The sequence below is a fragment of the Peromyscus eremicus genome, chromosome 4, assembly GCF_949786415.1.
Source record: "Peromyscus eremicus chromosome 4, PerEre_H2_v1, whole genome shotgun sequence".
Lineage (NCBI taxonomy): Eukaryota > Metazoa > Chordata > Mammalia > Rodentia > Cricetidae > Peromyscus > Peromyscus eremicus.
The window spans coordinates 10,110,159-10,123,422 of NC_081419.1; the positions used below are offsets into that span (position 1 = coordinate 10,110,159).

General features: G+C 46.2%; 1 protein-coding gene across 2 annotated transcripts in view; it reads right to left on the reverse strand.

Moving 5' to 3' along the window:
• The window catches only part of Ttll11 (tubulin tyrosine ligase like 11), a 233,067-nt gene that overhangs the window by 179,034 nt on the left and 40,769 nt on the right, over positions 1-13,264 (reverse strand). For both annotated transcript variants that reach the window (XM_059260169.1, XM_059260167.1), the window contains exon 3: positions 9,680-9,813. In XM_059260169.1, the coding sequence (XP_059116152.1) occupies positions 9,680-9,813 (134 nt within the window). The remainder of the gene's footprint in view (positions 1-9,679; positions 9,814-13,264) is intronic.

Genomic DNA, 13,264 nt, shown 5'->3' on the forward strand with positions numbered 1-13,264 from the left:
TCCTTGGCTGGCCCATCTCCCACACTCCACACCCTGTATTACCCTGGTTCCCACAGGGCCTGTGTTGAGCTCTTTGCAGACTCTCTCATCTATCTCCTTTGGACCATCTATCACCAGTGTCTTAGTTGGGTTTCCATTGCTGTGATAAAGCACCATGACCAAAAGCAACTTGGGAGGAAAGGGCTTATTTCATCTTACAGCTTGTAGCACATCATCCAGAGAAGTCATGTCAAAAATCTGGAGCAGGAACTGATGCAGAGGTCATGGAAGAACACTGCTTATAGACTTGCTCCTCCTGGCTTGCTCAGCATGCTTTTTTATGCCCCTCAGAACCACCGGCCTAGGGATGGCACCACATCAATCATTAATCGAAACAGTACCCACAGATTTGCTGACAAGCCAATCTTAAGGAGGCTCCCTGCTCCCTGATGACTCGAGATTGTGTCAAGTTCATATAGGACTAGCCAGCTCACACAGTGACCTCCCCTGAAAGCAGAGACTCACCCCTTGGGTGCTGGGTATTTAAAAATCACACAATAAATGTCTGCTGAGACTAAAGGAAATCACGCCTGAGTCCAGAGTGTGTCCAAGTCCTGGCCGCATGTCATCAGAAGCCATGAGACTCTGGGAAGTTATTCCACATTCAGAACCTCATCTTCCTCCTCTGTACGGTAAAGAATAGGAACATGGATTTGTGGAAAGGCAGTGGGATCAGTACTGTGACTTCTCAAGTGGAAAGAAAGGATAGATGGATGGATGGGTGGATGGATAGATGGATGATCACCCTTCCAGCACAGAAACACAAGGGCAAGGGCATTTTCAGCTTGTTTAGTAGCCCTGGCACTTGGTACAGGCAGATCTCAGGAAGTGTCTGTCTACCACAAGGGGTGGAAGCTACACAAGTCTACTTGCACATATATGCACATAAGCCTACCATTCTGACCCCTCATCTCTGCCTCTGCAAGTGACAGATGACGGGAGCAGCCAATGCTGAATGGAGATAAAACAGGCCATGTGCATGAAAAGCCCCCAATGGGCAGCACAGCATGATACAGGTGCCAGCTGTCACTTGGGCTAATGCATGAGACCTAGGCAGACCTTCTCAATCCAAAGAGGAGCAACAATTTGAGCTGAAGATGATATCATCATCCTAGGAAATGCACCAGCTGGTAAGCAAGGGATACAGGGACAGCATTAGCCATCTCAGCAAGGGGTGACAATCTATTTTTAGAAATAAAAAGGGAAATGAAGCAGATGGAGGGATGAAGTCATGCTTTTGAATCATCCGATTCCTCTGATATCTGGAGTCCCCTCACTTCTGTCTCCAGTCTTTTGCTCCCTCGATATCACCACCTTGAGCCTCAGCCTCTCGGGATGCTGCGTGTCAAAAACAGGCAACATCCCATCCTCTGTAACTGCTCCGGATGGGAAAAGACTCATGTGGCCGGGTGGAGGTTGGGACAACACCTGGGCAGGCTGACCAGGGAGTGACTCCCTGGGCCTCTCACTAGATGGCATTATTTTGGTTAGTCTCCTGTCACCCGAGTCTGTTCTATGTTCTTGGGAGACAGGTCAAGTCACGCTGATCTTTGAGGCTAAAGTCAATGGCCGACCTTCCAAGAGGTAAAACCTTTCAGTTCAATTAGGCAGATGTACTTAAGCATCTACTTTGTGTGGGTGATCAATAAGGCCAATCAGACTTCACAGCAGGAGAAAGAGAGAAAGAAATGTAGTTACCAACCCTAAGTACCATAAAGAAAACAGCCCAATGCTATTGGGATCTGCCCCAGATGTGGGCAGCAGAGAAGACTTGGTGGAGAAAGAAAAAGCTTGGCAGGAGTTTAAAGAATTATCAGAATTGAGGCAGGTGTAGAGGTGCATGCCTGTCATCCCAATACCTGGCTATTGGAAGTAGGAGAATTAGGAGTTCAAAGCCATCTTCAGCTACCTAACAAACTCGAGGCCAGCCCTCTTCTTGAGACCCTGTCTCAAAACAACAGCAAAAAGGTAGAAAGAAAGACAGAATAGTTAACATCAGTCACATGAAATAAGACAGCGTTGGGAGCTGGAGGAAACACAAAAGATGAAGTCACAAGCTCTCAACAAAAACATGGCACAAAGAGAGATCAAGAGGCTGATGCCTAAAAATCAAGTAGGGTGCTGGAGAAATAGTCCAGTTAGTAAAGTGCTTGACTTGCAAACAGGAGGACTTGAATTCGACCCCCTAGAATCCATTAAAAAAAGATGGGCACAGAGGGACCATATGACATGTAATCTCAGCACTAGCGAGTCTGAGACAGGAGGTTCTCTGGAGCTTGCTGGCCAGCCTAGCCTGCTTGGTCAGTGAGAGCCTCCGCCCCACAAACCATGGTGGATGCTCCTGAGGAATGACATTGAGGTTGTCCTCTGGCCTACACATGCATATTCAGAGTATGGAAGGAGGAGGAATTGGGACTGTGTGAGGTGAGGCTGCAGGGGTGCAGGACTCTCTGAGGCAAATCAAGGAGCTTAAACTGCATCTTTTGAACAAACTATTGATGACCCCAATGCAGGAAGATCAGCATACTGTCTCCATGAAGGAAACGTTCCAGTTTCACTCATTGCCTGTGGTAAAGCATCCTGACAAAAAGCAGCATGGAGAAGGGAGGCTCGGGGCTTACATTCCCAGGTTATCCTCCACCACTGCAGAGACATCTCAGTGGCAGGAGCCCAAAGCTGCTGGTCACAGCACATCCAAAGTCAAGAGCAGAGGGAGATGAGTGAACACGTGTGCACTTGCTTACCAGTGCTCAGCTGGCTTTTCTTCTCTTGTACAGTTCAGGATCCCCAAGCCCCAGGGATGATGTTGACCACAGTGGGCTGGGTCTTTCCACATCAACAAAGACAATCAGGACAGTCCCCACTACCGTGCCCACAGGTCAACCTGATGTAGACAATCTTTTATTGAGACTCTCTTTGGGTGAGTCTTGTGTCAGGTTGACAAAACTAACCATCACAGACAGCCATGCAAATAGCTAAGTCACCAAAGGTTATTGGACAAAGAGAAAAGGCTCTGACAGTGGGTTGCAGTTCTTTTCCTGCCTTTACTCGGACCCACTTAGAGCTTCACGTCCCCCGTTTTAAACCCAGTGGAGAACATCGGCCTCTGTCTTGTTTTTTTTTTAAACAATGCACTTGACCCCACCCTGAGGCACTGAATCTTAGGAGTTAACTCGGGACGGTATCTGCAGGGAAAACTGAAGCACTCCTGCTCAGTGGCTCCCTCCGAGAAGCTGCAAGACATTAGTGAGCAGGTTTTTGGCTTTATTCACTAAAAATAAAAAAAAACTTCGCTGAGAAATACAAACTCTTTCACCATAATAAGTGCTGTTTTGATAACAAAACTCTACTTTTCTCAAATACCCAGATGGAAGACCATATGCAAAACAAAACAAAAAAAAGCCCAAAAAAAATTCCAAGGAATTTTTTGATTGGCCATCTGCTGGAATTGGAAAGCAAGCCTGCTTTTTCCTACAGCCCTCACAAAAATCTCCACTGAGGAGCCTGCTTGCTTCCGCCTGGCGCCACCTGCTGCTCGCATTTGGGTAAGGACTTTGCTCATGGGCAGCAGGGGAACTGGGCCTCCCCACCTTGCATGGATGAAATGCACTCACTACTAATCCACACAAGAAATCACAAAGCTCCAGATTTCTTTATTGTTTTACAGTGACTCACATCTCCTCTACCACACACACACACACACACACACACACACACACACCAACCCCCACCCCTACGCACCAGTACACACAGAGACAGAGACAGAGGCATTCATTACAGAGGAACCTGTGTCCCATGTCTGATAAAGCTTTGTGCTTGGCTTTGCCTGAGAAAGTACATGTCATGGTTCAGCACAGAGATGACTTACCTATTTGAAGAAAAGCCGACACTCTCCCCCCCACGAGGATATTCCTTATAATGTTATTTGTTGAACAACAACAAATATGTGAACTACCTAACACAAGTTACGATCTCTTCATGTAATGGGATGTGATCTAGCACTGACCTGAAAAGATGCTGGAAGTGCTGAGTACGGGTAAAGGCAAGCTAATGAACAACGTGCAGGCAACACTACTTTTCACATCAAAACCACAAATGACACAAACCAGGAGGATGTCTGCTTGCATCACTCCTGTTCAACACCGTGCAGGGTCAAAGACACGGTAAGAAGAACGTTAAGGAAAACCGCGGTTAAAAGAGGCATGACTCATGTCCACGGGTCAGAAGATTTCGTGTGGTTAAGCAGTCAGTTCTTCTATTCAAATGATACAAGGATTGAACAAATCCCAGTGGGATTTTGGGCAGATTGATATGGAAATTGACAACAATCTCAAATGGGAGGGGACTATTGCTGTGGGATGTTCTGTATGGCAAATGTGTTGCTGATTGGTCAATAAAACACTGATTGGCCATTGGCTGGGCAGGAAGTATAGGCGGGACAAGGAGGAGAATAAAGCTGGGAAGTGGAAGGCTGAGTCAGAGAGACACTGCCAGCTGCCAAGATGGTAAACAGCATGTGAAGATGCCGGTAAGCCACGAGCCATGTGGCAAGGTATAGACTTATAGAAATGGATTAATTTAGGCTGTAAGAACAGTTAGCAAGAAGCCTACCACGGCCATACAGTTTGTAACCAATATAAGTTTCTGTGTTTACTTGGTCGGGTCTGAGCGGCTGTGGGACTGGCAGGTGACAGAGGTTTGTCCTGACTGTGGGCCAGGCAGGAAAACTCTAGCTACAGACTATAATGCAAACAGGCTCTCCATGCTGTCTAAAAAGACTATCTCCTGGCAAGACACGAAGTGACTATGAAGATTAAAATAATCACTTTGCAGTAAAGAAACACAGCAGACAATGTAACAACTAATTTAACCGACACTACCAGGAGTATGACACTGGTATTATCCACCTCTTGGTCTGCTGAATTGAGGAGGTCACAGCATCTCTTTTGTGTTATTTTTGGTTAAAAAAAAAGTGTAATCTAAATTGGACTGTGAGAGAAATCAGATAAAATCAAATTGAAGATCCTTCTGAAACAACAAAAACTGGCAATACTGCTCAGAAAGTCAAGGTCATGAACACCAAAGACTGACAGCTTGGAGGAGGCTAGCAGGAGTCAGAGGCTAGACCCCATACCAGAGGAGGTATTAGCATGTTACTTAACAGTACATCCGTGTTCATTCCCAGTTTCAGCAAGTGTGCAATGTACACTGGGGGGACTACAGGAGGGAGTAGGAGAACTAACTCTGCACTAACTCTATAAAATCTTAGGAGTCTAAAACCATTTCAAAACACTTTAGGAACTGAGAGCAAAATACACTGCAGATAAGACCTGAGGGAATTTGCCACCGACAGACATGCACTGGAAAAAAAAAAAGCTAATGGAAGTCCTGCAGGTCAGACAAAAGCAGAGGGATCCAGACCTAAAGAAAGAGTTCAGAGTGCTGGGGTAGCATGATGTGTGGTAAGAATCAAAGCTAAATATACGTAGTTTCCGTTTCTCTAAGATAAGCAACTTTTCATGGGGCGTGGAGGCACATACCTGTCATTTCAGCAGTAAAAGGGGTTTTGTGAGTTTGAGGCCAGCCCAGACTTTATGAGACAAACAAAATAACACAGGTAACTTTTGAAGCATAAAATTAATGGTCTGCTATAGAATTAGCAGTAAAGTATATTGCAAAACATGTAGGCTGAGGACAGAGACAGGCCTGTGCTGTTTTAAGCTGTTTGAATTTTCTTAGGAATATGGTAATAATTAATGGTAAATACGATAAGCTCAAGATGTTCTGCAAACCCTCAACTATAGGACTAGGCTAAAAACTAAAAATATTTTTAAATGGATATATTTAATAAACCTAAAGAAGAGATAAAGCAAATTTTTAATTCGATTAATCTAAAGATAAATAGAAGATAATTAGCAAAAGTCCAGACCCAAATTTCAAGACAATATGACACACTAAATGTAAATGTTTTACATACAATAATTAAAAGGCATAGACTGTCAAGCAGGCTAAAATACAATAACCTATATACATGCTCTCAACAAAAAGCACTTGTTTAAATGTGGATAGTTTGAAAGTAAGAGAAGAGAAAAGTCTATCATGGAAATACTAAGCCAATAAAAACTGGAAGGTGCCCGTCAGTATCACAGAAAGTAGACTTCAGGGCAAATTAATCATCTTATAAAGAAGTCTAATCATTAAACTAAACATTTTGAAACACATGCAGAGACAGAATTTAAGAAGCACTGGCAAAATTTAAGGAAGAAACACAATCTTAGTTACAACCATAATTGAAAATTTCAGTAATGGTCAGTAAATCAGGAAAAGAAGACAGAACCCTACAAAGAACTAACTAGACCTGACATTTATAGAATGCCACATTGGTCGTACCAGAATACAAATCAAGTGTACATGAAATGCTCACCAAGACAGATAACATGTGGGCCACAAGAAGAAAATGTTTCATACATTTTAAAAGACCGAGAGAGTAGCAGGAGAATGACCTGGTGCCAAGCCTGGCAGCTTGGGTTCAATTCCTAGAACCTACATGGCAGGAAGAGAGAGCCATTCCCAAAGAGCGTTGTCCACTGCCCTCCACACACACCGTGGCACGTGAGTGCCCACCGCAACACTGACACAAACAAACAAAGGTGTAATAAAAATGTTAATCATGTCTTATAAAAATTAAAGAGCTTGAGATAATTAAAGCCTATAATTTCCAGCATTAAGAAAATAAAATTGAAATCAATAATAGAAAGTATTTAGAGAATCTCAAAATAATTGTAAAACTAAACAATACATTTATAAATAGCCCACGAACAAAAGAATTCTCAAAGAAAAGCAGAGAAGACTGTAAGGGATAATAAAAATGCAAAATATAAAACTATCTGAGCGGTATTCAAAGCAGAGCTCCCAGGGAAATTTATTGTATTAAGGTTTCAGCTGGGAGGAAACTGTACAATGGAGACCCTGCCTCAGAGCATGGTGGGAGAGAGAATCACCTCTGCCCTTCACATGTGAGCCACTGCCACAGGCCTGGTAGAAATAAATATACTCTAAAGAGATATTCAGATTACTCCATATGACCAGCTGTTGAAACAATGGACCCCCAAAGAAATAGGAATTTCCCCAGGACTCTCATTCTGGGGGAAGGAAAAGAACCAGCCAGAAGGGAGCTTGTTCACTCAGAAAGAGATGTCACACAGCTCTAACAACTTGTCAGACCACCACACAGCCTGAAAGCGCAGCCCCAGCAGACTATGATGGCTCAGTGGTGGGCAGGACCATGCTTTGAAAGGGCTGTTGACTTACGGCATCCTAGGCCCTCCACTTAAACATCATCGACCTCTCTGCAGGACCTTTGAGGGGTTTGCTGGGTTTCTCTGCCCCTCCTCAATGAGGACACATGGAATAAATGTCATTCAGGTTTTTTTTTTTCTGCTTTCAATTTTTGATTTGTCTCTTTTAATTGGTTTATTGAAGGGAGGTGGCCGAATCTGACTGGGGCCAGGTTGTTTAATAATACCATGGTGCATGCATGTCTACTACACTTACAGTCACACACATAATAATAATATTTTTCAATGTTATTAATATATTAATTAACTATAATTATAATTAATATATTAGTAATAATATATTACCAGGCATGGTGGAATACACCTTTAATCCCAGCACCTGGGAGGCAGAGACAGGTGAGATCTCTGTGAGCTCAAGGCCATCCTGGTCTACAGAGTGAGTTCAGGACAGCCTGGGCTACACAGTGACACCCTGTCTCAGAAGGAGGAGGAGGATAAAATAAAAGAAGAACAACAAGAACAAACTCTTAAATATAAAAAAAAGTACATGAAAAGGAAACTAAATCTGAACATAGCAGCCCTTGCTTATAATTCTAGCAAGATCCTATCTCAGAAAAAAAAAGTACTAAAAAGAAATACAATTATACCCATCAGAACATCTAAAGGGTCTCCCAATGAGGAAGTGCTACTTCAGAATTGCTGGTGAGAAAGTTGGAAATCACAAAGGTCACACGATCCTAAGATTCCCAAGAACAGATGCACCTACAAACCTACAGCTTAGCAGTCAGGTGCCTTCCTCTTGTCCCTGACCTGGAAATAAACCCAAATGCCCATCAAATGCAGGATGCATAAACAAATAGTGGTATATTCATATAAAGGAACACCTGTCAGCAATAACATACAGATGACGAAGCCACACAACAAACCAAGATGACTCTCTGGGCACTATTGATTTATTTACTTTTCTGTCTGCAGCAAGAGGGTTGAGGACAGAGAGAACTGACCACGAGGACGCACACAAGGGCTTTGGTGACGGATAGTGGGTGTGCTCATCTCACTAGGTCTGAAATGCCCTCAGATCTAGTGCTGACTCTGCCCATTTACTCCTGAGACAGAAGAGTTGAAGAGACCAGAGGGAAGGGTGAGCAGGGCCAGGAGAGAAAGTGGAAGCGCTGATAGCTGTTTAAAAGTTAACTTTATTGAAGTAAAATTTACACATAATAAGTACACCTGACTCAATAAATACATAGATCCATGTGTCTACCATCTATCCATCTATCTATTCTAGCCCCCATGCTTCTCTTTAAAGATGAACAAGCTGGGGTTTGTTTTGGTTTTCCTTCCTTCCTTCCTTCCTTCCTTCCTTCCTTCCTTCCTTCCTTCCTCCCTCCCTCCCTCCCTCCCTTCCTCCCTCCCTCCCTCCCTTCCTTCCTTCTTTCCTTTATTTGTTACTTTTTTTCCCCCAAGACAGGGTTTCTCTGTGTAACAGCTCTGGTTGTCCTGGAACTCACTCTTTAGACCAGGCTGGCCTTGAACTCAGAGATCCGCCTGCCTCTGCCTCCCAAGTGCTGAGATTAAAAGTGTGCACCACCACTGGCCAGCAAGCAGGCTATTTTTGTGTTTGGTAAATCTTAATCTTATTTCAAATTCTAGATTTTTATATTAGACCCCAAAACAACATTGAGGTACTCACAATGCCCAGACTACAGTAAAACCACTAAGGTAGCAGACTTGTCCCAGAGAGACTAAGGTTTATGGCAGTTACCCATGCTCTGCAGAACTTGTCAAAGGGTCTGGAATGGTCTGAAATTAATCTTGTCAAAAACAAAAACTAAACTAAACATTGGTTCTGGGTCCCACTTTGCCACCACTGCTATTTCAAACTGGCAGCCAAGTCTCTGGAGTATCTGATGCTCGGACACACTGCTTTCGAGGTGGAAGGGATGGACCACGGGAGAGTGGATGCTTCGGGTTGTTAGGCCTGCTCGCTGGTCTTTAAGCAGCCCAACTGTGCTGTTGGCTGGGGAGCCCACCCCCAGGACCCCCCCCCATGTCCCATTCCACTTGTGGGCTCCACACCTGCTCCACCTTCCTGGTTTGCTGGTTCCCTGACTCCATGATCCAGCTCTAGCACCTGTCGCCTCAGTTTACCTACCTGTTACCCTGCCTGTTCCACACTGCAAGCTGCCTTAATGGCTGCCAATACTCACAGTGTACAAGCAAGTCGCTCAGCCTCCTCGTGCCCCCTTGGCCAGCTCCCAGCACACAGGACCAGCAGCACAGCTGCAGTCACAAGCATACTTATCACTCAAGGGCCACAGGCCCGGCGTGCTGCTATCTACCTGAGCGACAAAGAGCTGGAACTCCTCAGGCAGAATCCACGAGCGAGGGTAGAAGTTGTACTCCTCTGGAAACAGGTTCTGCATGATTCTCAGCGCTCTGCTCAGAGTGATTTTCCGCACCATCTCCGTCATGCCTGGGGAGAGGAGAAGCCATGAGGCTCGACCAGGGCAGGCCACCAGAGACTTCTAAAGCCTCCCGCCCACCACGGTCACTTTCTAGGGCAGCAGAGACTCGAGGATTAGGAGGCTCTACTAAAGTAAGGAGAATCGGTCGATTTATTCCCTTCCCTATTGAAGTGAGAAGACGAGTTTTTGCCTCCTTTTGAGTCTTGAGTCTGAGACTGTCCTTTGTCATCTTTGTGGGTGATGAAGTTCTCTCACTTAAAACTGAGCCCCCTCTTTATTACATGGCAGGTGCATGTTATTTCAGGGACCCTATCTATCCTGTTCTGGAGAAGATTGTCTAGTGGACTCTGGTGACATTATGAGAAACTTAATTAAGCTGCTTTGTTTTAATCTTTCATGACTACTAAAAGTATAAAATAGAAAAACACATGCCTTTCAGCATAAAATCCATCTCCTTGAATCAAGGACAGGAAGAGGGGAAAGCATCCATAGCATAATTTATGATATTAATTATGAGGGGATGCGGTGCTCAGCACTATGGGAGTGAGTACCGGCTTGCACATCTCCTGACTCTCATTCATTTATTTGCCCAGAGAGAAATGTCCACTTAAAAATATGTGGACATTTTGGTCTTTATGTGTGTTTGTGTACATGTGTGTGCCTGTGTGCATGTGTTCATGTGGGTAGGTGGGTGGGTATATGTGGTTGTACATCTGGAGGGCAACCTTGGTATCATTCCTCAGGAGCTGTCCACCACTTTTCTCACTGTGTGTGTGTGTGTGTGTGTGTATGTGTGTGTGTACGTGTGTGTGTGTGTACGTGTGTGTACGTGTGTATGTGTGTGTGTGCGTGTACGTGTGTGTATGTGTGTGTACGTGTGTGTGTATGTGTGTGTACGTGTGTGTATGTGTGTGTGTACGTGTGTGTGTGTGTGTGTGTGTGTGTGTGTGTGTGTGTGTGTGTAGGCCTTTAGCTGTTTGAGTCTTCCTCCATTGCTCTCCACTTTATTCATTGAGGCCGAGTCTCTCACTGAACCCAGAGCTTAACAAGAGTTAGTCTGGCCAGCCAGCTTGCTCTGGGGCTCCTGTCTTCCAAGCACTGACATTACACACAGGCCACCATGCCCACTCGGCATTAACATGGGTCCTGGCGACCCCAGCTCCTTAATGTTTACACAAGAGCTTTACTTGCTAAGACATCTCCCCGGTCCTGCTTTGGTTTTAGAGACAGGGTCTCAATGGTCTGGAGCCCAACAATTAGGCTAGCCTATGTGGCCAGTGAGGCCCAGGGATCCGCCTGTACCGACACATGGCACTGGGACTACAAGTACCCACTCCCACATCTGGTTCTTTGGCATAGATTTTGGTGATCAAACTCAGGTCCTCATGCTTGTGTGGCACACTTTATTGTCATGGAGGTCACTGGCATTTTTTGCATGCAGCTCATGTAGATGTGGGGCGTGGTGTCTTCTCACACTGCAGCCCTGCTCAGGGTTATCTGGGTTTCTAGCAGAGCCAAGCCCATGCTCCCCAGTAAATATATGAAGGAAAGTGATGGCCAGTGTTAAGTCTCAACCCTGGGACAAATGGCTGAGGTGCCTATTTAACATATCAAAGAGGACCTGGCCCCCAGACTCTCCCAGCATCCCTATCTGTTACAGGGTATGGCTGGCATACCCCACCCTCTATCCTGAACTCTCCAGCCCCAGGGGCTGGGCTGCCCTTCCCCCAGAGGCTCTTCCCTATACAGTCTAGACGTTTTGGTTACTCACCCTACTGTACCTTTGTCCTCATGGCTGCTGCACATGGTTCCCCTCTCTCCCCCTCTTCCACACGGCCCAGCTCAGTCTGGTCGTGTCCACTCTGGACTCTCCCAGATGTTCCTGCCTCGACTTATACTCTCCCTTTATCTACAGTAAACCTTCTCCTCCACCATACCCAGGAGCAGTCATGCAAAGCCCTACAGGCTCCATGCCCTGAGGACTCCACCCCCGCCCAAAGGCCCTGTAGGTTCTGTGCCCTGCAGTCTCCATGCCCCTCAGGCTCCAGGCCCCAGAGGCTCTGTGATTTGCCTCTCTCCACTTGAGAGCCTCCCTGGGCTCCAGAACCCACTGTGACTTGCAGTGGCTGCCCATCTCTTTCCCTCTGCTCAAAAGTTTGGCTGCATTCTACAGCTGAGAGCTTACGTGGTTTTCTGACCTCAATGTTGGTAACTTGTCTTTCGCTCCTGGTGGCTCAGTGGCTCCCTGAGCCACACACAGAGCTGAAAGCAGCTTTGGCCTCATTCTCTCTCATGTATCACCTCTCTCCTACATTGTTTCCATTCCTCCTGGCCTACCCAAAGGGCTAGGGTCTTGCTGTCTATGACAATAGCCCGCATCTGGGCTCCTGCCATCTGTCACCATACTCTTGAGGCTGACTGCATCCCTGGGTTACTCACTGAGGTCTACTCTTAGACATCGACTAAGGCAGCAAGAGACCCTGGACTCAAGTCACAGCTACTGATACCAAGTGCTTGCCTCCGCTACTACTCTGAGCCCTCAGTTCTTCTGTTAGAGTCACAGGGCCTGATGGGTCTTACCCCATTGGAGTTAACAAAGAGCCTACAGGTTGGTCCTCAGCCTTGCCCACGTCACTGGTTCAGGAAGAGTGAGTGAGTCATAGTAAGTGCTGTGCTGGAGAAAGGACATGCAACCTGGGGTAGGCAGGCTGGTGAGATCCTGGAGGAAAGGGGTGTGCCTCTCCTCCACACCACGCAGGGAGCTAGGCTGGTGCGGACAACTCCAGCATGCCACTCATTCAGCTGAAGTATCATTTATAAGCACAATTCCTGTCATTAACTAGAGAGCCCACATTACAACTGCCAGACAACACATTCCCACCCAGCTTCTCCTCCATCTTCACCATCATGGCTCACCTTCTGTGCCGAGAGTGCCTCAGATTCTTACCTGCATCCGTTTCCTCTCTCAGCTGCCTCCAAAGTGACCCTCTGGCTGACCGTCCTAAAGTGCAAGCTGGCTACAGCACACTTTGGCTTCCAAGGGTCTTCGGCTCCTAGTGACTTCCAGCTACAGCAGTGCTGCCCTTGGGTGGGTCCCTGCTGTCACTTCCCCATGGCCCCACTGGACGGACCCTCTGGCTGTCTACATCACCTGCATGTAGACATCTATATGGGTGGCATGCTGGAGCTGTCTGCACCGGTGCAGCTCCCTGTGTGGTGTGGGGGAGAGGCACACCCTTTTCCTCCAGGATCTCACCAGGTTGCATGTCCTTTCTCCAGCACAGCACTTACTATGACTCACTCACTCTTCCTGAACCAGTGATGCCGACTGGTCACCTCACACACTCCCCTCTGAAGCTCCCTTTCCCACCTACAGAGAGGCCCCTGACTGCCGTGTGCCACCTCACATCTCAGACCTGGGAACTCAGTAGAAAACTGCTGACTGCAAGCTAAGAAATG